At 49.9% G+C, this 26,337-nt stretch overlaps 1 protein-coding gene across 4 annotated transcripts in view; it reads right to left on the bottom strand.

Annotated features, from left to right (window-relative positions):
* Positions 1 to 26,337, bottom strand: part of LOC119979442 (VPS10 domain-containing receptor SorCS1-like) — a 1,177,426-nt gene that overhangs the window by 786,274 nt on the left and 364,815 nt on the right. For all 4 annotated transcript variants that reach the window (XR_005463722.1, XM_038821670.1, XM_038821672.1 and 1 more), the window contains exon 2: positions 19,744 to 19,811. Coding sequence is in view for 3 of the 4 variants with exons in the window: in XM_038821670.1 (XP_038677598.1) it covers positions 19,744 to 19,811 (68 nt within the window). In the remaining variant the exon portion in view is untranslated. The remainder of the gene's footprint in view (positions 1 to 19,743; positions 19,812 to 26,337) is intronic.

Here is a 26,337-nt window from a genome sequence, read left to right as displayed (position 1 = left end):
GTTGGGCTTCACTGGAATATTGAAGCAGGTCGAGGACGGACATGTGGGCGTGAGAGCAGGACGGTGAGTTAAAATGGCAGAGACATCCCGAGTCATTGCCCATTTCCCTGTAAATTGTGCCTTCAGGTATTTCACAAATTCCCTATTGCCCCACCATGTTTCAGGCACATTCCAGAATTCAACAACTGAAGAATATTTCTCCTTATTTACCTCTTTTTTTTGACAATTATCATAAACCAGTGTCTTTTGATGACTAACGTCTTCCTGCCATTGGATATTTTTGAACACCCCTGTGGTCTGGTGCGGCCCGAGATTGAGCACATAGATGATCCGCACTGCACACTTCAGAAACACCTCAAACTGTCCCATAACTGTCGATTGTGTTAAAGTGCAGTGACTAATGGTACGTGGGGGGAATCAATTGAATGTGAAAACTGCCTTCAACTTCTGAAAATAGCATTTTCTCATGGAAAATGAAATGAAATGAAATGAAAATCGCTTATTCCCAGAAGTAGGCTTCAAATGAAGTTACTGTGAAAAGCCCCTAGTCGCCACATTCCGGCGTCTGTTCGGGGAGGCTGGTTCGGGAATGGAGCCGTGATGCTGGCCTGCCTTGGTCTGCTTTCAAAGCCAGCGATTTAGCCCAGTGAGCTAAACCAGCCCCTCCTGAAAAGAACCTTCACATATACAAGGCAAAGATGTACTCCAAGTATTTCCTCAACAGGCAGGCCCACAGAAGGACATTCACGTCATTCAATTAAATATCTGGAGCGGGACGGCACGGTGGCGCAGTGGTTAGCACTGCCGCCTCATGGGTCCGAGGATCCGGGTTCGATCCCGGGTCCGGGTCACTGTCCGTGTGGAGGTTGCACATTCCTCCCGGTTTGCTCGGACCACGAGGGTTAACGTCCCACGTCTATATGGAATGCTGGGTGTTCCGAGTGCCACGTTCAGCGGGTAATCCACTCCCACCTGTCAGCTGAGGATCCTCAAACTTGTTCAGCTGCCTTATGGTTCTGCAGCCCCATAACACACAATTGATATGGAAGTCTGCATACGAGGGGTTAACACTGCAGGGGCAGTCAGAGACACTCTCAGCAATTAGTGCTACTTGAGTGGGTATAATTTCTCCAGAAGCAAGACTCCAAGCGCGGCAATGGAGCTGATGACGAACTGTCTCAATTGTGAGAAGCTCAATCCTGAAATGCTTTGGCAATTGCAAGGCACAATGCTCCACTCCCTCCCTCCCGCCGTGCTTCGTTTTTATTAGTAATCTTATTCCAAATGTTCAACATTTTTACAATTTACAGAAAACACAACCCTCCCCCTCAACAAATTAAACTCCCCACCACCCCCCCCCCCCCCCCCCATACCAACCCCCTCCCTCAACAGTCAACGGTAACCAACTCTCCAAAATGCAAAATTAACAAACCCCAATTACTACAGAACCCATCACTCACCCCCCCCCCCCCCCCGGAGCAAATTTCACCCTCTCCAGGGCCAAAAGAAACAGCAGGTCCCCCCCCCCCCCCCCCCCCCCCCCGGCCGAGACACAGGGTGGAGAAGCCGACCTCCACCCTACAAGACCCGCATGCGAGCAATCAGTGAGGCGAAGGCTAAAACGCCTGCCCCCGCACACGCCTGCAGCTCCGGCCGGTCCGACACCCCGACTATGGCTTCGAGGGGACCGGGCTCCACATCCTCATCCCCGGGATGCATGTAATCGCATGTAAAATTCTGCACCATTAGTTGAAGAAGAGGAGGGGAGCTCTGCCACTGACTTTCCCCTTCAAGTAACAGGACCAAAAAAGCACTCATTTATTTTTTACTGTCTGGGATTTTGCTGTTTGCACACTGGTTGCTGTGACAACTTACATAGCAGTGGTTACACTTCCAAAGTAATCTTCTGTTAATGCTTTGGGATCTCGTGAGGATGTGAAGAGGACCATATAAATGTCAGGGGCGGGAATCGGCGGGGTGGGCAACTCCAGCGCTGAGGTGCGGCGTGAACCACGCCGGCGTCGGGCTGCCCCAAAGGTGCGAATCCTCCGCACCTTCAGGGGCCAGGCCAGCCCCAGAGTGGTTTGCGCCGCGCCGGCCGGCGGGGAAGGGGCTTGGCGGCACGCCAGGGTGCGCTGGCGTCATCCCAGCGCATGCGCAGAGGGGTTCGTCTCTGCACCGGCGGCTGTACCGGTCTGCCATTGCCGAATAGAGTGCCCCCACGGCACATGCCCACCCGCGGATCGGTGGGCCCTGATCGCAGGTCAGGCCACCATGGGGGCACCTCCCAGGGCCAGATCCCCCCCCCCCCCCCCCCGAGGACCCTGGAGGCCGCCCACACAGCCCAGTCCCGCCGGCAAATACCTGGTGTAATATACACCAACGGGACTGGCTGAAAACAGGCGGCCACTTGGCCCATCGCTGGCCGGGGAATCACCGGGGGGGGGCGCTATTAGCGGCTGCCGACCGGAACAGCACGATTCCTGCCCCTGCCAAATCACCGGCGCCGGAGAATTCGGCAGCCGGCGGGGGCGGGATTCACGCCCCCCCTCCGCCGCCCCGGCGATTCACCGACCCGGCGGGGGGTTGGAGAATCCTGCCCCAGATCTTTCTCACTCCTCCAAAGGTTAGTAATATCATGAAAGTATTTATGAAGAATTTCTCCATTGGCTCATTCTCCAAAATCAAAGTCCGCGCCAAATTGTTCCAAGGTGACCACAAACAGCAACCAGAGGAATGTTGCCTCCATAAGTTAAACCGACTCAAAATCTGAAGTGTATTTACAAAAGTTAATGGCATCTAAACTGTGTAAAAAGGATTGAATTAGTTCCATGAAATGCTTATGGCAAAATAGCTGAATGTGTGAATCTTGCAATGTTACTGACATGGAGCACATGCCCCAACAGAGTTTAGAGAAGGTGAGAACAGCAATATTTGTGTTCAGGAAGTGTAAACAACTGCTTTCAGCCGAGATTAAGCATGAAGAACTTATAAATACACCTTGACATGTGGTGTCTACACAGCAACAAGGTAGAAGGAATTTTATTCTGAACTCAAAACAGGGCAAAATGAATGGATTGAAGCGTGTAACTTGCTCTTAACTCAATATTATGATAACACAGTGACTTCTCAATTTTATTTTTCCACAGCGCTTTTCCGTTTCTCTCTCCACCCCAGTATTTCTCCAACCATCTGCCCCTACTTCCGCCCACCCCCCGCCACTTTCTTGCCTCAAAGGAAACATTGTCAGACCACCAGTGGAACTCCACGGGGACTCCCCACGGGAACTTCAGACCTGGACGAAGGCAGGAGATGGCAGATTAAGAATTGGGTGGTGGATCAGGAGCATATTGGGGAGAATATGAGGAGAATTGAATTGAGCGAGACAGTCAGCAGATCTGATATTGGGTTGGAATCACTGGCAGATGGTGAATCGGGCACCCCACTGTGCCCCAACTGGACAATGCAGAGCGCGCTGCACAGTTTCTGAATTACTGTGAACAGAGACTGAAACAATTGCCATGAATTTCATTTTTTATTATATTTCCTTGCTCTCTTGCACACATCATTATATGCCATAGCCACTTTCTAACATTTACTGGCAAAATATGTTTTACTCTGTTGATGTAATTCTCTTAAACAGTTTGCAATAAGCTTCATTCAGCTTGGGGACATTGAAATGGAAAAGTGCGGCTAAACCTTCTTCATTAGTTTGTCAAATAAAGTTACCATTGGGTTTCAGCTGTCACTATGAGGCTGACACATAATTTTGAAAAAAATCATACATTATCTAACCTGTTTTACTTTTGTGCAATACGCTGAATTACCTCACATTACTGCCAGCAGAGACATAACAACATAGGAACTCGGAGCAGGAGGAGGCCATTCGGCCCTTCGAGCCTGCTCCGTCATCCATTATGATCATGGATAATCATCCAACTCAATAGCCTCATCCCACATCCCCCCCCCCCCCCCAACCCCTCCCCCGCATATCCTTTGATCCCCTTCACCCCAAGAGCTATATCTGACTCCTTGGAAGCTTACAATGTGTTGGCCTCAACTGCTTCCTGTGGTAACGTATTCCACAAGCTCACCACCCCACATTCCGTCAGAAACCCACACCGTGCATACTCTAGGAATTAAGACCATAAATCATAGGAGCAGAACTAGGCCACTCGGCCCATCGGATCTGCTCCGCCATTCAATCGTGGCTGATATTTTTCTCATCCCCATTCTCCTGCCTTCTCCCCATAACCCCTGATCCCCTTATTAATCAAGAACCTATCTATCTCTGTCTTAAAGACACTCAGTGATTTGGCCTCCACAGCTTTCTGAAAAGTGTTCCACAGATTCACCACCCTCTGGCTGAAGAAATTTCTCCTCATCTCTGTTTTAAAGGATTGTCCCTTTAGTCTGAGTTGCTGTCCTCTGGTTCTAGTTTCTCCTACAAGTAGAAACATCCTCTCCACATCCACTCTAGCCAAGCCTCACAGTATCCTGTGAGTTTCAATAAGATCCCTCCTCATCCTCCTAAACTCCAACGAGTACAGACCCAAAGTCCTCAACCGTTCCTCATACGACAAGCTCTTCATTCCAGGGCTGGTTTAGCTCACAGGGCTAATCGGTGGCTTTTAAAGCAGACCAAGCAGGCCAGCAGCATGGTTCGATTCCCGTACCAGCCTCCCCGGATAAGCGCGGGAATGTGGCGACTAGGGGCTTTTCACAGTAACTTCATTGAAGCCTACTTGTGACAATAAGCGATTTTCATTTCATTTCATTTTCATTCTTGTGAACCTCCTCTGGACCCTTTGCAAGGCCAGCACATCCTTCCTAAGATACAGGGCCCAAAACCTCTCACAATATTCCAAATGGGGTCTGACCAGAGCCTTATACAGCCTCAGAAATACATCCCTGCTCTCCACTACGATAGTGTGACTCATTTGATTTGCCCAATCTATATGCAGATTACAGTCACCCATAATTACAGATGTTTCTTTATCACATGCGTCTCTATTCCCAACATCAACACTACAGTTTGGGCATCGATATGCAGCCCCCATTAATGTTATTGCCCCTCAGTGTTTCTCAGCTCTACCCCTACAGATTCCACATCTTTGAAGCTAATGTGTTTCCCCACTACTGCGATAATTTACTCTTTAACCAACTCCCATGCTTTTCTTTTTTGTCTGTCCTTCCTAAATATTGAATACCCCCAGATGTTTGAGTCCCATCCCTGGTCACCCTGCAACCATGTCTCTGTAATCCCAACTACACCATACCCGTATCAAACAGTAAGGAACAATTAATACTTCATCCAATATCTCGGTCAATCTCATCCCTTCCAAAAGACAGGCAGCATGACCACATCGGAAGGCATTTTTATTGGGGAATGCTAGCAAAGGGCCAATGCTTGAAATGCTAGTCTGTGAGAATAACAAATGCAATGATGATAATCCATTATGACTGTTGTGGTGGATTTCTATGAACCAACCACAGGATATTTGGGAATGGTTTCTGATCATTTATTCAAACCTGAAACAACACTCTGCCAAGTTGCAGATTTACACTGGCCGGAATTCCCCAGCCGTTCGCTGGCGGTGTGATTTCCTGGGACTGCTGTGTGGTGAGATAACCACTGTGGTTATGTGTACTGCAGTAGGGGGATGTATGCCTGTACCTGTAATACAGGTTCCTCCGGTGAGCCCCTGCCGGCTAGCTCCGCCCACAGGGAGCTTATGTATAAATGTATGAGAGCTGCTCAGACCCTTAGTCTACAGTTGCAGATGGAGGGACAACATCGTACAACAATAAAGCCTCTATTGAACCAGTCTCTCGGCTTTGAGTATAATTGTTAGCGCTACAATTTATTGTTGTACGATTTCCCATTCACCATGGACATCAGAATCAAGCCTGACCGTCTGCAGCTGGATCCGCAGTCGCCTCACGCCAGAAAAGACTTTGTTCACTGGCTCGCAGTCTTCGAGGCCTACATCTCTTCAGCAGACCCTCCCCCGACGGAGGCTCAGAAAAAGCAACTCCTGTACTCCAGACTTAGCTCCAGCGTCTTTCCGCTCATTCGAGATGCGACCGACTACACCGCAGCTATGGATCTGCTCAAGGAGAACTATGCACCATCGGCGAACACCCTGTTTGCGAGGCATCAACTTTCTACTCGCGTCCAGCAGCCGGGTGAGTCGATTGAGGACTTCTGGAGGGCCCTTATACCTCTGGTACGAGACTGCGACTGCCGGGCCCTCACAGCCACGGAACATTCTGATTTACTCATGCGCGATGCCTTTGTTACAGGCATTGCATCGGACCCCATCCGGCAACGACTGCTGGAAGGGGTCGCCCCCTACCTCGCTGCCGCCAAGGCCCTGGCGCTTTCCATGACGGCCGCCTCCCGTAGTGCGCAAACTTACTCCGCTAGCCACTCGGCCCACCCGTCCTACCCCTCGTGGACCCCGCAAACGGCCCCCCAGGCCCACCTGTCCTACCCCTCGTGGACCCCGCAAACGGCCCCCCAGGCCCATCCGTCCTACCACGCGTGGACCCCGCAAACGGCCCCCACAGCAGCCGCCCCCGTGCACTATGCCTGCGCTGCCCGCCGCACCGCACCCCCTGGGGGTCCCCACTGTTACTTCTGCGGCCAGCAGAAGCACCCTCGCCAACGCTGCCCGGCCCACACAGCGACCTGCAAAGCTTGTGGCAAGAAAGGCCACTTTGCAGCGGTGTGTCAGTCCCGGACGGCCGCCGCTATCGCGCCCCCGGTCCCCTCGCCTCAGCCGCTCCTTCAATGGGCCCCGCCGTCCATTTCCTCCGACCCCACGTGCGATCCATGGGCGCCGCCATCTTTTGCCGCCCCCGCCACGTGCGCCCCATGGGCGCCGCCATCTTCATCCACCACAGCCATGTGCGCTCCATGGACGCCGCCATTTTACCCACAGGTACTGCGGATGCCGCCATCTTGTCTCCAGGGGCCGCCATCACGGGACACGGGTCGCTACCGCTCCTCATCGGACTCATCTGACTCAACCGCCGATCAACCACTGCTCGCCTCCGTTACGCTCGACCAGTCCCGTCCTCGCAACCTGGCACCCTCTTCCACATTGGGGCTGGTCAACGGCCATGTGACCTCCTGCCTCATCGACTCCGGGAGCACCAAGAGCTTCGTCCACCCGGACACGGTAAGGCGCTATTCCCTTGTGGTCCATCCCGCCGACCAGCAGATCTCCCTTGCCTCCAGTTCTCACTCTGTCCCGATCCGGGGTTTCTGCCTGGTTAAACTTACTGTACAGGGCGTGGAATTCGACCGTTTCCGTCTGTACATTCTCCCCGACCTCTGCACTTCACTCTTACTAGGCCTGGATTTCCAGTGCAATCTCCAGAGCCTCACCCTCAAATTCGGCGGACCCCTACCTCCCTTCACCGTTTGCGGCCTCGCGACCCTCAAGGTCGAGCCTCCCTCCCTCTTTGCCAATCTGACCACAGATTGCAAGCCCGTCGCCACCAGGAGCAGACGGTCCAGCACCCAGGACAAGGCCTTCATCAGGTCCGAAGTCCAGCGGCTGCTTTGGGAGGGTATCATCGAGGCCAGCAACAGCCTTTGGAGAGCCCAGGTGGTAGTAGTTAAGACCGGGGAGAAGCACGGGATGGTCGTGGACTACAGCCAGACCATCAACCGGTACACGCAGCTCGACGCGTACCCCCTCCCCCGTATTTCTGATATGGTCAATCAGATTGCACAGTACCGGGTCTTCTCTACTATTGACCTGAAATCCGCCTACCACCAGCTTCCCATCCGTAAATCGGACCGTCCCTACACTGCCTTCGAGGCAGACGGTCGTCTGTACCAATTTCTTAGGGTTCCCTTCGGCGTCACGAATGGGGTCTCGGTCTTTCAGCGAGAAATGGACCGAATGGTTGACCGGTACGGACTGCAGGCCACCTTCCCGTACCTCGACAATGTCACCATCTGCGGCCATGACCAGCAGGACCATGATGCCAACCTTTATAAATTCCTCCACACCGCATCTCTCCTTAATCTCACGTACAACAAGGAGAAATGCGTGTTCCGCACAGACCGCTTAGCCATCCTTGGCTACGTAGTCCAAAACGGACTACTGGGGCCCGATCCCGACCGCATGCGCCCCCTCATGGAGCTCCCAATCCCCCACTGCCCCAAGGCCCTCAAACGCTGCCTTGGATTTTTTTCTTATTACGCCCAGTGGGTCCCGCAATACGCAGACAAGGCCCGGCCACTTATCCAGTCCACACATTTTCCCCTCTCGGCCGAGGCACAACAGGCCTTCGTCCGCATTCGATCTGACATAGCCAGGGCGGGGATGCATGCCGTAGACGAGACTCTGCCTTTCCAAGTAGAGAGCGACGCTTCAGATGTCGCCCTTGCCGCCACGCTGAATCAGGCCGGCAGACCCGTGGCATTCTTTTCACGCACCCTCCACGCCTCCGAAATTCGGCATTCCTCTGTTGAAAAGGAAGCCCAGGCAATCGTTGAAGCGGTGCGGCACTGGAGGCATTACCTGGCCGGCAGGAGATTCACTCTCCTCACTGACCAACGGTCGGTAGCCTTCATGTTCAACAACACGCAGCGGGGCAAGATCAAGAATGACAAAATCTTGCGGTGGAGAATCGAGCTCTCCACCTTTAACAACGAGATCTTGTATCGCCCCGGCAAGCTCAACGAGCCCCCAGACGCCCTCTCCCGAGGTACATGTGCCAGTGCACAAGTGAACCAGCTCCGTGCCTTGCACGAGAGCCTTTGCCATCCGGGGGTCACTCGCTTGTACCATCTGATCAAAGCCCGCAATCTGCCCTACTCCGTCGAGGAAGTACGGACAGTCACCAGAGACTGCCAGATCTGTGTGGAGTGCAAGCCGCACTTCTACCGGCCAGATCGCGCGCGCCTGGTGAAAGCATCCCGCCCCTTTGAACGCCTCAGCGTGGACTTCAAAGGGCCCCTTACCTCCACCGACCGCAACACCTACATCCTTAGTGTGGTCGATGAATTTTCTAGGTTCCCATTCGCCATCCCATGCCCGGATATGACGTCTGCCACCGTCATCAAGGCCTTGGATTCCATTTTCGCCCTGTTCGGTTTCCCCGACTATATCCACAGCGACAGGGGATCCTCATTCATGAGTGATGAGCTGCGTCAATTTCTGCTCAGCAGGGGTATTGCCTCCAGCAGGACGACCAGCTACAACCCCAGGGGAAACGGGCAGGTAGAGAGGGAGAACGGGACGGTATGGAGGGCCGTCCAGCTGGCTCTACGGTCCAGGAACCTCCCAGCCGCTCGCTGGCAGCAGGTCCTCCCTGACGCGCTCCATTCCATTCGGTCGCTACTGTGCACCGCAACTAACAGTACACCCCATGAACGTGTTTTTGCCTTCCCTAGGAAGTCCTCATCCGGGGTGTCGCTCCCGACTTGGCTCACGACTCCGGGCCCAGTCCTTCTCCGTAGGCATGTACGGCACCACAAGGCGGAACCCCTGGTGGACAAAGTACGCCTTCTCCACGCTAACCCTCAGTATGCCTACGTGGAGTTCCCCGACGGCCGCCAGGACACAGTCTCGCTCCGGGACCTGGCTCCCTCAGGTGCCGATCCCATGCCCACACCCTTTCTCTTCCCGCGCCAACCCCAGCGCCCCCCTATTCGTCCCCATCAGGTCCATCCCTCATCCCCCTGCCCACCCTGGAGGACACGGAAGATTTTGGCTTGCTCTCGGAGTCATCCCGCCAGCAGCCAGCACCAACACCGCCAACACCTGCACCATCGTTGCCATCACCGCCTGTGCCGACGTCACCACCACAGCTACGCCGATCACAGCGGAACGTTTGACCACCGATTCGGCTCAACCTGTAACCTGCTAACCGGATGGACTCTTGATTTTCCTTGTTGGACCCTCTTGTAAATAGCATCCTTTGTATTAGAGTTACATGTCATCCCCGCCGGACTCATTTTTTATAGGGGGTGAATGTGGTGAGATAACCACTGTAGTTATGTGTACTGCAGTAGGGGGATGTATGACTGTACCTGTAATACAGGTTCCTCCGGTAAGCCCCTGCTGGCTAGCTCCGCCCACAGGGAGCTTATGTATAAATGTATGAGAGCTGCTCAGACCCTTAGTCTACAGTTGCAGATGGAGGGACAACATCGTACAACAATAAAGCCTCTATTGAACCAGTCTCTCGGCTTTGAGTATAATTGTTAGCACTACATGCTGGAAATGCACCGCCTCCTCCTGGTTTCCCGGCAGTGTGGGATGGCTTCAATGGGAATTCCCATTGGCTGATGAGAGATACGGGAATCCTGCCGCCAGCAAGCGGCGCACCTTCTCCCTGTGGTGAACGTATTGTACTAACCATTCACCATGTATGTCACTGTATCACGCTGTTGCCCATGTGGGCGCCACCTATGGACCATTGTACGATATTACACAGAATGTATCATGTTGGTACCCTTGTGGGCCCCGCCCCTGGCTCCACCCCCTTGAGGGGAGGTATAAAGAGCAGCAGCCCTGTACGCGGCTCTCTTTGGACTATGGAAGGAATCCGGAGCACCCGGAAGAAACCCACGCACACACGGGAAGAATGTGCAGACTCCGCACAGACAGTGACCCAAGTGGGAATCGAAGCTGGGACGCTGGAGCTGTGAAGCAACTGTGCTAACCAATGTGCTAGCCTGCTGTCCATGCCACAATATAATTATTCTTCATGGCCACCATTAAACTCCACTAAAATCCTGATGAAAACATTGCCTAACACATGAAGAAAGGACATGAATAATATATTACATTTTGAACACGGGTTTTAGGTTATTGATAACTGGATTCCAAGCCAGATAGTGAAATATGAAAGTAAACGCAAATCCTCTTCTTGACAGTTCCTTTTACAGGACGGAGTATTACACAGCTCTGCCTCCGAGCTCCCAGTAAAACATCCCAACATCCCCTCTTTTGAGAAATAAACAAACAATTAAACTCACGAATAACCCTGAAAGGGGCACTGTGTCAAAAAAAATTTTTTAAGAAAACGTAACAAATTGAATTCAAATATCATTTTAGGGGAGGTGATGGACTCCAGCTGCCGCAGTCCGTCTTTTCAACAAACTAAAACAAATGGCCATATTAACTAATTAACAACCTCTCAAAGGGGCACAGCAACTCTAGCTTCTGTGGTGCCCACCAGCCACGAAAGGCCTCAAGTGTATCGGCGGGCACCCAGGCACGAACATAACTATGGATGAGGGACAGACAGGCGGGTCGAAAAAAAACCCTCAACCGCCTGGGCCTGTTAATGGCCACTTTGGCCAGGCCCACACAGGAGCAGGCTAACAAATAGGTCCTCCACTCTGCCCACGCCACCCATCACCGCACCGGGTGGCAAAGATCAGGAAGGTGGGGCTGAAGTGCAAACAAAACCTGAGCAGCAGTACCCTTAGGTAACGAAGCAGGGGTTGCAACCTTGGGCAGCCTACATAGATGTGCAACACCTCCACCTCAAGCCCACAAAAATAGTCCATCTTTATAGAGGCTCAAGACATTTTATCAATTAATGACCTCCACCTGTTTATCCCTAACCTTTACAATACAATAAACATTTCATTAACAGTTATGTGTGATGTGATGTGATGATAAAAGTGATGTGATGAAAAGCGGAACATAGAATATTATCATTGCTTCACCCAATACATTCCACCCAGCTCCATAGTTAGCCTTGGGAGTAGGTAAATGCCTGGTTTTTAAAAGGTGCTCTGCAAGATTATGATGTTAAACCTAGATGTTTGTAAATATGTCTTCGATCAGAATTTGATGGACCGTCTCATTTATCTGTAGTGCTGATGTAACAGTAAATGCTTGGTACAGTGGCCTTTGGGTCACTTAATGCCCCAACCCTCATCCCCACCCCCCAAAATCATCTTTGATTTCAGACAAGGGGCTACAAGTGTGTGTCCACATTTGCAGAATGCTTCCCGAGGAAGCACAATGCAAAGTCCATTGCCTTATTATATTTTCTTCGGTGCCATGAGTACTTTAATCAAGGACAATGGTTCATCTTCAAGGACTTAGGAACATTCTGGAAGAATGTGTGTTCTAAAAGACACTGGGGGAGATTTTCCACCTCTGTTTTCCACGGGCGGGAATGGTGGCAAGGTCGGAAAACCGAGCAGGGTTCCCGAAACCGCTTTAATACCTGTGGGATTTCCCTGCTCAATTGTTGTCTCCCAACCCCCCGCCAGTAATGTAACGGAGTTTGTGCCATGCAATAACAGGAACCCCATTTAAATACATTTGAATGTAATTAGTGGGAGGTCAAGCTTATTACCCCCAATCACAGGTCCCCCCCCATCCCCTCACCCGCTAATGTGGGGTTTAAAACAGGTCCTGACCAATGGGGGCCTGGCAAAGAGAACCCACTAGGGGCGTACAAGTAGGTACAGCCCAATGGGAGACAGGAACATGCTCGGATAGCCCCTTGGCCCTGCCCCCTGCCCGGGAGCAATGTGAAGGGGCAGTGCCAGGGAGGGAGGTGGGGCTTCAGTTACGGATGTCTGTGAGTGGGGGGGATTTCCCGTGTCAGAAGGGTCCCCATGTCTTGGAGAGAGTTCACTGGGGAGGAGGGGGGTGGGGCATGTGCATAGAGAGGATTTGTTTTAATTTTAACTTTTCAAGACTGTGTCTCTCTGTGTAAAAATGGTGTCCTGATCTCATGCAGAACCCGTTCCGCCAGTGTGGCACTATGGGATCCGCCTCCAGGATTTTCTTTTCCCCAAAGAGGTTAAAATGTGTGCGGGAAAAGCCAGCAAGGCTGCCAGCGAGCGGCACTCCAATTTTCCTGCCTGAGGCAGCACTTGGGAAAGTAAATGAGAAAATTCCACCCACTCTTTCTGAAAGGGGCGAATACCAAAACTCTGATTTATATTCCTGGGAGAAAAAATAAATTTCTTTCTCCAAACAAAGGTAATTAAGCAGTGTTAAAGGAGCTGGAAACCTATTGATCCTGGCAGACTGTGGGGTGACCTGGCTCTGAAAAAAAAATATGCCTGGAAAGCCAACTTTAATGAAAATCGCTTATTGTCACGAGTAGGCTTCAATGAAGTTACTGTGAAAAGCCCCTAATCGCCACATTCCGGCGCCTGTCCGGGGAGGCTGGTACGGGAATCGAACCGTGCTGCTGGCCTGCTTTGTCTGCTTTATAAGCCAGCGATTTAGCCTTGTGAGCTAAACCAGCCCCTTTAGAACCTGGTTTGGGTTTTTGCTTTGAGAAGAAGGAGGACCAACTTTGTGTGAAAAGGAGACAGCAGCCCCTTTGAAGCCCAGGCCCTGTCCACAGCCGGAGGTGAGCATGAGCTGCTCCTGAATTGCTGTATTGCTGGGATTGAGTACCTGCAAGTGTTTCCTGAGCCCACCTGAAATGCAGTGCAAGAGTCATCGGGCAGCATGGTGGCTCAAGTGGATAGCACTGTGGCTTCACAGCGCCAGGGTCACAGGTTCGATTCCCCACTGGGTCACTGTCTGTGCCGAGTCTGCACGTTCACCCCGTGTCTGCGTGGGTTTCCTCCGGGTGCTCCGGTTTCCTCCCACAGTCCAAAGACGTGCAGGTTAGGTGGATTGGCCATGATAAATTGCCCTTAGTGACCAAAAAAGGTTTGGAAGGGTTATTGGGTTACGTACGGATAGGGTGGAAGTGAGGGCTTAAGTGTATGTTCTACGTCATTGATTGTCTCAGACAACAACTATATAACCCAGACACCATTTCAAGGAATCCTCCATCTTTTCTTTTTGTGTGTGCATGCTTTCTTATTTCGTAGTGTATGTTAATAATCTTTGCCTTTCCATTTGACAAACTATTAAGTTATTGTTCATTGAATGAAGCCTGGTGTTAAATGTGGTGTTCTTTGTTTTGCTTATTTCAGGATGGTTGGCGTAGTGTTCACAAAGACAATAAAATAGCTTTAACTTAAAAAAGTTAAATTTATTAACACCACTAACTTGGATTCGACATGTACTCCTCAAGAATACACAGTTGATTCATAACATCTAAACTGCACTAATCTAACTACTGGTTTAAACTATGTTCTGCTCTCACTTACACTATCTGTACTTCTGACTCTCACTAGTTAACTCCTGAACACTCTCCCAGGCTCTCCCACAAGGCTTAGCATCACTGCCTTATATAGTCGTAACTGTATCTCCCTCTAGTTGCTACTCTCGACACTTCATTAACCCTTGCAGTGCTGATAGTTATAATAATACCATGTTAAAGTCTCTTTTGTGCTGGGTAACAGTAGTGAAGGTAAACGATTGGCCACTTTGGTCAGTGAATCAAACTTTTAAATTAAAGGTGCACTCTCTGGAGTGGGGGGGTGGGGGGCGGGTTGGGGCTGTCAAACTCCCACCCTGGTCACAACAGTCCTCGGACTTTCCGTACAACATAATCCAGCAACTGTAAAGTAGACAATACTCAGTGCAATCAACTGAAGATTTATATTTTAAGCTGTTGTTTTTATCAGCGGACCGCAGAATTGACTGTTAATGATGTTAGTGTATAGACACTAAAAATGATCCACCTGCAATACCGCTGTGATTTACCTTGACAGATTCACCAGGCAATTAATTTTATGTGAATGATCAATCATGTTTTAATTAATTTTCATCTTTTATCCAAACTTAGGAAATGCTGACATAAAGAATTACAATACTGACTTGGAGTACAGTTTAATATTCATTATTATTCATTATTATAATATTCATTATTAAACTCGGGGGTAATATTCCCCAAGTTCTTGATGGCGGGCGTGGTGGGAGAATATGGCGGTAGGGTTAGAAATCGGGGGCTGGATTCTCCAATAATGGGGTTATGTCCCCACTCCCACGTGGAAACGCGGGGGAATCGCTCTGGACTTTCCTGAAGAAACTCCAGAGTGATTCTCCGACCTGCAGGGGGCTAGCAGGGCCCCGGAGTGCCCCTCGCCACTCTGGCTGTTAATATGGGGCACTGCACCTCCGGTCGGGGGTCCGCGCTTGCACATGGCGGCTGCATGCGTTGGCTGCCCCATGCGACATGGCGGACCCACACCGCGGACCGGCAGCAAAAAGATAGCCCCCCCCCCCGAGACCGCGCGGTCCCACAGATCGGTGGCCCCCAATCGGTGGCCCCCAGCCTGGCCATCTGTGAGGCCCCCCCCCCCCCCCCCCGCGTCATGCTCTCGCCTGGACCTGGTAAAATTCATCAACTTCGCTTCCAGTTTCCACCCCTCCATCACTTTCACCTGGTCCATCTCAGACACTTCCCTTCCCTTCCTTGATATTTCTGTCTCAATTTCCGGCAATAGACTAGCAACGAATGTCCACTACAAGCCCACTGACTCCCACAGCTATCTGGACTACAGCTATTCGCACCCTACGCCCTGTAAGGACTCCATCCCTTTCTCTCAGGTCCTCCACCTACGTCGCATTTGTTCCGATGATGCCACTTTCCAAAATGGTGCTTCGTAAATGTGTTCCTTCTTCCTCGACCGGTGATTTCCCACTACAGTTGTGGACAGGGCCCTCAACAGTGTGCGGTTCATCCCCCGCACCACTACCCTCACCCCCTCCACACCCTCCCAGAACAAGGATAGAGTCCCCCTTGTTCTCACATTTCATCTCACCAGCCTCCGTATGCAAAGCATAATCCTCCGCCATTTTCGCCAACTCCAGCTGATGCCACGACCAAACACATCTTCCCTTCACTCCCTCTGTCAGCATTCCGCAGAGACCGTTCCCTCTGAGACAATCTAGTCCACTCCTCCACCATACCCAGTACCTCTCCCATCACCCATGGCACCTTCCCATGCAATCACAGAAGGTGTAACACCTGCCCCCTTACCTCTTCCATGCTTAACATCCCAGGCCCAAAACACTCATTCCAGGTTAAGCAGCGTTTCACTTGCACCTCTTCCAATCTGGTCTATTGCATTTGCTGCTCCCAATGTGGTCTCCTCTATATCAGAGAGACCAAACGCAGACTGGGTGATCGCTTTTCTGAGCATCTTCGATCTGTGTGCATTCAGGACCCTGAACTCCCTGTTGCTTGCCATTTTAACAAAAGACCCTGCTCCCATGCCCACATGTCTGTTCTTGACCTGCTACAATGTTCCAGTGAAGCACAACGCAAACTGGAGGAACAACATCTCATTTTCTGGTTAGGCACGCTACAGCCTTCCGGCCTGAACATCGAATTCAACAACTTCAGATGATCAGCCCCACCTCGACCCATTTGTTTTCATTTCATTTTAACTGTCTTTTACCATTTCTTTCTTTCATATATACATTTAACTTTTCCCCCCCCAATCTGATCCACCTTTCCTGCACCTTTCTCCTTTTTGCTTCCCCCTTCCCCTCCCCCCACACCCACAGTTCATCCTCTGATGTTAGTTTCTCTGCTGTTTGGCCTTTCATATGTTTTGTCCTCTCTGGGGACTGCCATTAACACTCTTTCCCCTTGGTATCTGTGGCCATTAGCACCCGGTTTCCCTGGGTTCCTGTGGCTATGACTCATCTTTCATTCTCACTCCACAGTATAAATATTTCCCACTTTCTCTGTCTGTTAGCTTTGACAAAGAGTCATCTGACTCGAAACATCGGCTCTTTTCTCTCCCTACAGATGCTGCCAGACTTGCTGAGATTTTCCAGCATTTACCCTTTCGCTCCGAAAGAACACCTTACCTAGCCTCACTCCCCCACCCTAACCCCACTGTTCTTGAAAATACAGAAACATGGAAGTCTGGCAATATCTGGTCTGAGAGGATACAGGGAAAGATCCCATGAAGGGTTAATAGCAGCTGCAAAGAGCAGGATTATAAAATGCAGATTCTTTCTCACAAGCAGGTTTAGCAAACACATAGGATTCCTGTATTAAGCTAAAAAACAATGGCTCACACCTTCATTGAATGTAACTATCTTAGGAAGCATCTGGAAAAGCATGGATGAGAGTTTCAATTGAATTAAGTGATGAATGTTTAAAACAGGCAGGTCTTTCAAGTTAGAAGTGAAATTTTAGCATACAGCTAAAAGCAAAGGTTTCACACCTTCACTGAAATTAACTCTCTTAGTAAACAGCTGGAAATGATGGATGATGTTCAGTCAAATTTGGTGTCAATTCTAAGTGTGAAATTCGACTAACATTAAGTCAATTAAAAGAAAATTGGAGACAACCTGTCTATGAGAGACATAATTTAAAGTCAAAATCAAAGGCAAAGTTATGAGCTGGGGACAATTGGAAAATTAAACGATTCGAAATCACAGAATTATAAGTGACACCTCTATTGAACACAGTAAGAAGTCTTACAACACCAGGTTAAAGTCCAACAGGTTTGTTTCAAACACGAGCTTTCGGAGCACGGCTCCTTCTTCAGGTGAATCTGGAGCCGTGCTCCGAAAGCTCGTGTTTGAAACAAACCTGTTGGACTTTAACCTGGTGTTGTAAGACTTCTTACTGTGCTCACCCCAGTCCAACGCCGGCATCTCCACATCATGACCTCTATTGAAAACAAAGGAACTTTGAACATCACAAAGGACAATGTAATCAGATCTGAGAGGCGAGGCCATGCCCAAAATGAATACTTAGTTGTATTAGAATGTTTACATCAAAAATACTTTTTAACAATCAAAGTGAAATAAGTTAATTTACAATAAGGCTCTAAAAACGTAATAATTGGTAGAAAGAGAATATAAACCCAGGGAGCAGAAGCAGACCAACAACAGGAGAGAAGGGGAGGACAACTCAGAGAGAGGAGAGAAGCATATTTAGCTCTCACAGCTCGGTCATGGGAAAGACAAGACAAGCAGCCGAGTTTAAACAGCTATACATCTATGGAAGACTAGAATTTAAACAGGAGTCAGAGTCAACTGAGAGATAGCTAGCAGAGCCAGCTCTTATAGCTCAATACATGGATCGACAAGGCACAGCAACGGAGCTAACCAGCAAATACATCCCAAGAAGACCAGACTTTAAAGAAGATTGATTGTCAAGGTGGGCCTGAAGGTCCCTTCAACCAACCAGCAGGATCCAGAAGCAAAATCTTTTTACCTTTCTGTAAAGAAAGTGTTTGCAGCTTTTAAAAGAAAAAATATAATAATAAAATAACTTAACTTAACCTGAAAAAGTGGTTATTCCTAAAGTCTATGTTACTTACTTAGCAATGCGGGAGCCAGGACATCGATGCTACTAAGTGGTAAGTAGATAAAATCTTCGGTGAAGGTATGGGTTATACCGGGGGATAACTTGAAAATATAGTTTGACCTGAATAGCACCCACCGAAGCCTGCATCGTAGTCAGGGAGTGAGAATCCCTGTTCACCATTTAGAATGTTGACCCTTTTTGGTATAGGGGGAATTCTAAGAATAATGGTGTGTTTTCAAAAACACCACCTAACCTGAACATCTCTGGACACTGAGTGACAATTGACATGGCCAATCCACCCAACCTGCACATCTTTCTTTTCTTTCATTTAAATAAATTTAGAGTTCCCAATTATTTGTTCCCAATTAAGGGGCAAATTAGCGTGGCCAATCTGCCTAACCTGCACATCTTTGGGCTGTGTGGCTGAAATCCATGCAGGCACGGGGAGAATGTGCAAGTGCCACAAGGACAGTGACCCAGGGCCAGAATTAGAACCTGTGTCCTCAGCGCTGTAGTGCCAGTGCTAACCACTGCCCCACGTTCCGCCCCCCTCAACCTGCACATCTTTGGACTGTGGGAGGAAACCAGAACAGCCGGCGGAAACAGGGAGAAAGTGCAAATTCCACACACAGTCGCCCAAAGCGAGAATTGAAGCCAGCTCCCAGGGCTGTGAGGCAGCAGTGCTAACCACTGTGCCACCATACCACCCACGACCCTGGCCCCTGGAACACCACAGCAATGGGTCAGGGAAGCATCTGCAGCTGGAGCTTCCAGATTTGGTGTCCTGCAGGGGGTCCATCTTCCAGGCCTCAGTGTAACAATATTAACAATATTGTTGTAACAAAACTATCACCACCCATTATGTTGGAAAAGAAAAAGGTAAAATGGAATTCAATACCCAATATCAGCGTGACAATAATATTACATATGACCTGTACATTCGATCCTTCTGTTACAAGTGCAGCTTTAGCCCTGTCACATAGAATACTATGTGCCAAGTGTTGAACGGTCCATGAACTGGAAATTGGGCCACTGGAGTTGGTACTTGTCCATCATGTGGCACCAGTTGCAGAAAATTATAAATTTTCAGTCAGATATCGAACATCTTCCCTTCTGGCGTTTGAAGGGGAACTCCAATAGCTGGGTGACACATCACCCTACACACAGGGTCGATAGAAATCTGTTGTCGTACAACACTGTGCCGAATCACCTGCCTTGTCAGTAATACTAATTATTTTTTTCAACGAAAAACTTCTGCAAAAGATTTCCTGCTGTAAGCCATCAGACTGAACGATCGTCACATCGATACGTTTTATGGGTGGTCTGTCGCTGTGTTTCACAGTTTTAATACGTGCGCTATTAGATTCTCATTAATTCAGCTCTGAGACACTACTTGCAATTGAGAAACATGAGAAGTTGCTGCCCTTAATGCTTCAGGATAACCACAAACTGTCTCTGTCTCCTTAATATTTCACACCGGATTGAGTAATGGATGCTCGCTCTCTGCTGAATTAACCGCCCTTGCTGCGTGTCTGCCCTTTCGTATCCACTTACCTCCATAGTGAGCTTTCTGTGACGCTCCCAAGATTGTAGTCGTACAACTTTGTCAGGATTAGAATCACCTGAAAGAGACAAGACTGGAATTAGATTTCAGACACTGACCCGTGACACTGTAATGCAACGTGAATGACTCATTGGATAACTTATCGGTAAGTGCGAAGAACATGGAGGTGGACAAATGAATCCTAACAATGCATAACATTCATCAGCATCCAGAATTGCTTTAGAAAGTATCCTCACTGTCAATGCTGATTATATTCTCAGAATGTCATTAAATTTATTGGATTCCTAACTGGTACGAATGTCGTCAATTTTGGGTGTCACGGTATTCTTTTTTAAAATTTAGAGTACCCAATTATTTGTTTTTTTCCAAATCAGGGGCAATTTAGCGTGGCTAATTCACCTAACCTGCACATCTTTGGGTTGTGGGGGTGAAACCCACACAGACATGGGGAGAATGTGGGTGTCACAGTATTCTAAATATCAACCTCAGGCTCGTACGCCATGACACGAGTCTGAAACATCTTATTGACTACTTTGATCCAAATATATATATTTCTGTATTTGTTCTTTCGGATGTGGGCGTCGCTGGCTGGGCCAGCATTTGCTGCCCATCCTTGATTGCCCTTGAACTGAATGGCTTGCTCGGCCATTTCAATGGGGGGCAGTTAAGAGTCAGCTACATTGCTGCGTGGGTCTGGAGTCACATGTAGGCCAGACCGGGTAAGGACGGCAGATTTCCTTCCCTCAAGGACATTAGTGAACCCGGATGGTTTTTTTTCCCGACAATCGACAATGGTTTAACTGTCAACATTAGACTTTTAATTCCAGATTTGTTTTATATATTGAATTCAAATTTCACCATCTGCCATGATGGGATTCGAACCTGGGACCCCAGAGCATTACCCTGCCAATCTGGATTATTAATCCAGTGACAATACCACTACGCCACCACTGCCCCAACATTGTTCAACATTTTCTAACAATTCATTACTTGCGTCTATTATGTGTCAAAACATTTCATCCAATCAATGACCTTCGAATGCCATGACTCTCACTGTGTTAACCATTGTTCAGTTGGCAACTCTCCATCCTCTGGGATCAGACAGTTGTGGGTTCAAGTCCCACAGAGAAGTGAGCACAAAACTCTCGGCTGACTGAGGGGACGCTGCACAGTCAGAGATATTTCAGGTGAGATGTTAGAATCAAGGCTCAATGCACTCTCTCAGGTGGAAGCGAGAGATCGCATGGTTGTATTTCAATGACGAGTTGGGGAGTTGCCTCCTGCGTCCTGGCTAATATTGATGCCCCAACCGACATCTCCGCAGCAAATGATTCAATCAGGATTGCCGCTTGTGGGTGCTTGCTGTGCACACATTAGCTGCTGAATTTTATACATTACGATAGTGGCTACGTTTCAAAAGTATTTCATCGGCTGCAGGATGCTGTGAGGTGGTAAATAATCTTTTAAGTAGGCAACTGCAGCCAAAGACAGTCACGAGATAGCGAAATGGCCATTCATCTGTTTTCTTTTGCAGGGTTGGTTGTCTGAGGAATATTGTTTGGGATACTCCTTGAATTTTGAATAGTGACATTGGATCTTCTGACATTCGCTCATAACACAGAAATGATCGGATGGAACATGCGTTCAGTGTCTCAACCGAAAGACATGGATATTAATTTGAATGCTCCTTTATCCCTTCACCTGAGAAGGCCTGGGCTTAACATCTCATTGACAGCGCAGGACAACGCTGGAGTGTCAGTCCAAATTACATGCTCAAGTCTCCAGGGAGGGTCTTGGAACCTGTAACCTCCGAGTGCTCTCTCAGAGTCAGGAGGCAGATCGCAACTCAATTCGAATTTCAAAAATCTCGACAATCCAGCTGACTAGCTGCAGTCTGTTAAAACATGCAAAACTTGGGAAACATTTTTAAACTTGGCTTCACTGATGCGTGTGGAGGTGAGATCTTTTCCCATAAGTGTATCCCAAATGATACACTCAAGTGATAGACACAGTATGTGCTTATGTAAAGTTGAAACCACTTTGTGTTGGTGCAAACTATACAGTATAATAAGCTCATAAAAGCAGCTGTAGGCTTCTGTAAATAAATACATCTGTTAAAGGGTTCTGGTAATGAAGACATTTTCTTCGAGTTTGCTTGCATCTGCTCAGCCGGTTTAAACATGGAAATTATACATTGTCACAGTAACTTGCATCTTGCAAAAGAATATAGGGCATTAGAGACACATAAAGGGAAAAGGTACTTTCCATTAAATATTTATCTCTAAGACTGTCTGTCAAACTGTCACATACTGTGTACCACAGGGCAAACATAACGGGAGCCAAGTACAGGACACGTGATACGCCTCTCTGGAGAAACACGGATCAAAGTGTCTTCAAATCAACAAGGCACCACACATACAGAGAATCAACATAATTAACAAAGGCCCGATACACTAGGAAATGGGTGCAGGGACCGTAGTGTTAAACCCCTGCCTGTTGCTCCCCAAGCAGAAAGCATATGCTTCCTGCTAGCGTACACGATGACTGCGTGCAGACAGCACTCAATGCACTGTTGAGAGGCTGCATGCTTCAACACCCTGCCCCACCCCGGGGGGGTTTGTGTGAGGCTAAGCCAGTAGGCACCGCTCATAGGAGTGCAGTTCTGGCTGGAGCGGGAGCCCAGACCTCAGGACCCGGAGGCAATGCCACAATGTGCCCACTCCTGGGGTCAAGATCAGTAAATGCATCTTCACACTGCACAACAAGCCAAACACTGTTGAATGTACCACATCTCCCATCGCTCACCTGCCAACAATCTCTCTCAATCATGACTCGCACCAAAGCATTTATTACTTCACCTCACCCTCGGATACCTCTGCAAGCCCTCATCAAACCCGCATCTCCTGGTTTGGACACAATCTCAGCTATTCACCTGTGACAGTCATGCAAAAAGATTGCAGCTCACTCAGTTACACACTTTTTTTTCTCTTGCATGAGTGGAAACAGAGGAACTGACCTGCAAGGGGACAGGCATGGCTGCAAATCCTCACCACTACCACCCCTCACCCCCATGAGATGTTGGTTGGCATCATTGGAGTGGCCCTCGGTGAGGACGTGACCACCGACACGATTGAAACTGTCGAAGAGGACAGTATCCTCATTTTTAATCCCGCTTCTCGTACCCCACTTCCCCCTCATTCCAAATATTTTCTTTTTTTAAAAATCTATAGTAGCCAATTCATTTTTTGCAAATTAAGGGGCAATTTAGCGTGTCCAATCCACCTACCCTGCACATCTTTGGATTGTGGGGGCAAAACCCACCCAAACATGGCGCAAATGTGCAAACTCCAGACGGACAGTGACCCAGAGCTGGGATCGAACCTGGGACCTCGGCGCCGTGCGGCTGCAGGGCTAACCCACTGCGCCACCGTGCTGCCCCATTCTACATATTTTCAAATGTCGTATGCATGCATGCCTTCCTTCCACGCAACCCCCCCCACCACCATTCCTACCCTATCTTCTGTCTTTCTCCCTTCAGATATCCAAGAACTACAATGGTGGCACAGTGGTTAGCACTGCTGCTTCACAGCATCAGGGACACAGATGCAATTCCAGCCTCGGTTGTCTGTGCGGAGTCTGCACATTCTCCTCGTCTCTGCGCGGGTCTCCTCCGGGTGCTCCGGTTTCCCTCCACCAGTCCAAAGATAGGTAAGGTTAGGTAGGGTTACGGGAATAGGGCGGGGAGTGGGACGATGTAGGGTGCTCTTTTAGAGGATCGGTACAGACTCAATGGGCCGAATGGCCTCCTTCTGCACTGCAGGGATTCCTTGAAGATATCCAAAACTACAATGGTTGGAAAAGCAGGAAGACAGGGATGAAGAAGAACACTGTCATTCGCTTTCATGCTGGCAGCCACCAGCTCACATAGTGGCACGGATCTGCATGTGGTGAAACATTGGGTAATGAACAGTGGGGGGGGGGGGGGGGGGGGGCAAGGATGGTGTAGTTGCCAACTCTCCAGAGATCGAGTTCTCGCACTGTTTCAGCTTGGATGAGCATTTTGCTGGCTTATGAGTTCCTCCCAGATAGCCTGCTGTCACTGTCAAACATGCAGGGGTCCAGCACCAACTTGGCACACAGCTTTCTGTGGAGCGTGGAGCTCCCTGTTTGAAGTGTGAATGTGATGGCCAGCTCAGTTAGCACACTTAACCATGATGCACCGCCTGATGGCTGCTCTCTCAACTTCTCGAACAGAAGCCCGAGTGGTGCAATGGGAACTCAGGCAGCAGCCATTGCAGCCGTAGATACCCGTGCTCAAGGGGGGCTGGCAGGATGTACAGAAGTCCAGCAAGCTGTCCGCTGGCAGATGACAAAGATTTCAGAGGCACTGCCCTGCGGCTCCGTGGAGAATTAACTTGATGCAGCCTCTAGATGACAGCATCTGTGCTCTTACCGCTGCCACTCTGCCAGTGCCCTTGATGCTGCCAGTCAGCCAGCGCAGACGGCTGCTGCTGCCCACGCAGAGATGGCATGGTCCGAAGCTGAGCTTACTGGAGCTGCTTGAGGTTCTCTCAGCCACTGAAATTCAGCAGCCTCCCACCAGCAATGTGGCAACCCCTAGGCAAGCATCGAGTAGAAGCATTGGGATAGTAAGAAGCACACTTAAAGACAGACATTAAGGAAACGTAAAAGAGTGATTAGGTGATATTTGTATGCCAAATAGCATGGTTTACAAATTGGGCTTGGAATGCATATTTTGTGTTGGTTTTGAATTTTGCATTGTGACCAAGTGGTCAATGACAGAGGGAAGGTTGGATTGATGGTGGGTGGGGAATTGCAGTTGAATTTCCAATAGGGAAAAAGCAGCTCGGGCCCACATTCCTATTTGCTGTGATACCTTCTCTGTATCACAGTCGGAAAAATCATTTTCTGGGACAAACGGACTTTGTGGGTTTCTGCCCCTGTTTCTCCTCCTCCTGCTGATACTCCTGGAGAGTTGGAGGCAGGGGCTGTGCCCTCAAGCTGATCAGGCTGTGCAGCAAGCAGTGGACCAGCACGATTCCTGCCACTGCTCAATGCTGCCAGGCCCCTCTGGAGTGAAGCGGACAGCAAGGGTGTGGTTTCAGCACACGGTTCTGTCACGTTCCTCCATTGAGGCAGTGGAACAAGGAATTATTGAAATATGTACAATGCTCTGCCCACAGCAGCAACTCTCTCCCAATTCAGTCCCTATTGGGACAACCAACAACTCGGGGCCCTGCTTGGGCCGGCTTTTATGTTTAGGTCTTTAACGAGCTCCAGTTGGATGGCCTTCACCCCCTGTCTGGGAAGCTCGTACTCCATGAGTCCCACAGGGCGATGGACAACAGTCCTCATGGGGGTTATGACACCTTCCTTGCATAATCTGTGTGCTGCCTACATGGGCTGCGAACCAGGGTTATGAGCCATGCCATCAGTGGATGGCCCAAAGGGCTAAATGCTTTACTCCTGGTTATAATATTCCTAAAAGGATCACTGCCAAAAATACCTTCCCAACACAGGGCAGCACGTGGTACAGTGGATAGCACTACTGCCTATGGCGCTGAGGACCCGGGTTTGATTCCGGCCCCAAGTCAATGTCTGCTGTGGAGTTTGCACATTCTCCCCGTGTCTGCATGGGTTTCACCCCCACAACCCAAAGATGTGCAGAGTAGGTGGATTGGGCATGCTAAATTGCCCTTTCATTGGAAAAAAAATAATTGGGTACTCTAAATTTATATATATATAAAAAGTACCTTCCCAACACAATGGGACCATTGAGATGTATTTGAAATAATGAAGAGAAGTGAAAGATGAAAAAGTGCTGAAAATGTTATGTGTACATGATGGATTAATCTACACCTTGGGCGGGATTCTCCGACCCCCCGCCGGGTCGGAGAATCGCCCGGGGCCGGCGTCAATCCCGTCCCTGCTGTGTCCCGAATACTCCGCCACCCGAGATTCGGCGGGGGTGGGAATCGCGCCGCATCGGTCGGCGGGCCCCCCGCAGCGATTCTCCGGCCCGTGATGGGCCGAAGTCCCGCAGCTGACAAGCTTCTCCCGCCGGCGGGAATCAAAACACCTACCTGACCGGCGGGATTGGCGGCGCGGGCGGGCGCCGGGGTCCTGGGGGGGAGGGGGAGGGGGGGGCGCGGGCCGATCTGACCCAGGGGGGTGCCCCCACGGTGGCCTGGCCCGCGATCGGGGCCCACCGATCGGCGGGCGGGCCTGTGCCGTGGGGGCACTCTTTTTCTTCCACCTTGGGAAGCGGAAGACCCCTCTCCTGCGCATGCGCCGGGATGACGTCAGCAGCCGCTGACGCTCCGGCGCATGCGCGGACTTACGCCGGCCGGCAAAGTCCTTTCGGCTCCGGCTGGCGTGATGCCAAAGGCTGTTCACGCCAGCCGGCGGAGCGGGAAACACTCCGCGCGGGCCTAGCCCCTCAATGTGAGGGCTTGGCCCCGAGAGGTGTGGTGACTTCCGTACCTTTGGGGCGGCCCGACGCCGGAGTGGTTCATGCCACTCCAACACGCCGGGACCCCCCGCCCCGCCGGGTAGGGGAGAAT

The sequence above is a fragment of the Scyliorhinus canicula genome, chromosome 16 (genome assembly GCF_902713615.1).
Source record: "Scyliorhinus canicula chromosome 16, sScyCan1.1, whole genome shotgun sequence".
Lineage (NCBI taxonomy): Eukaryota > Metazoa > Chordata > Chondrichthyes > Carcharhiniformes > Scyliorhinidae > Scyliorhinus > Scyliorhinus canicula.
The sequence above is the reverse complement of the archived record's forward strand: the minus strand, read 5'-3'. Positions and strand labels throughout refer to the sequence as shown.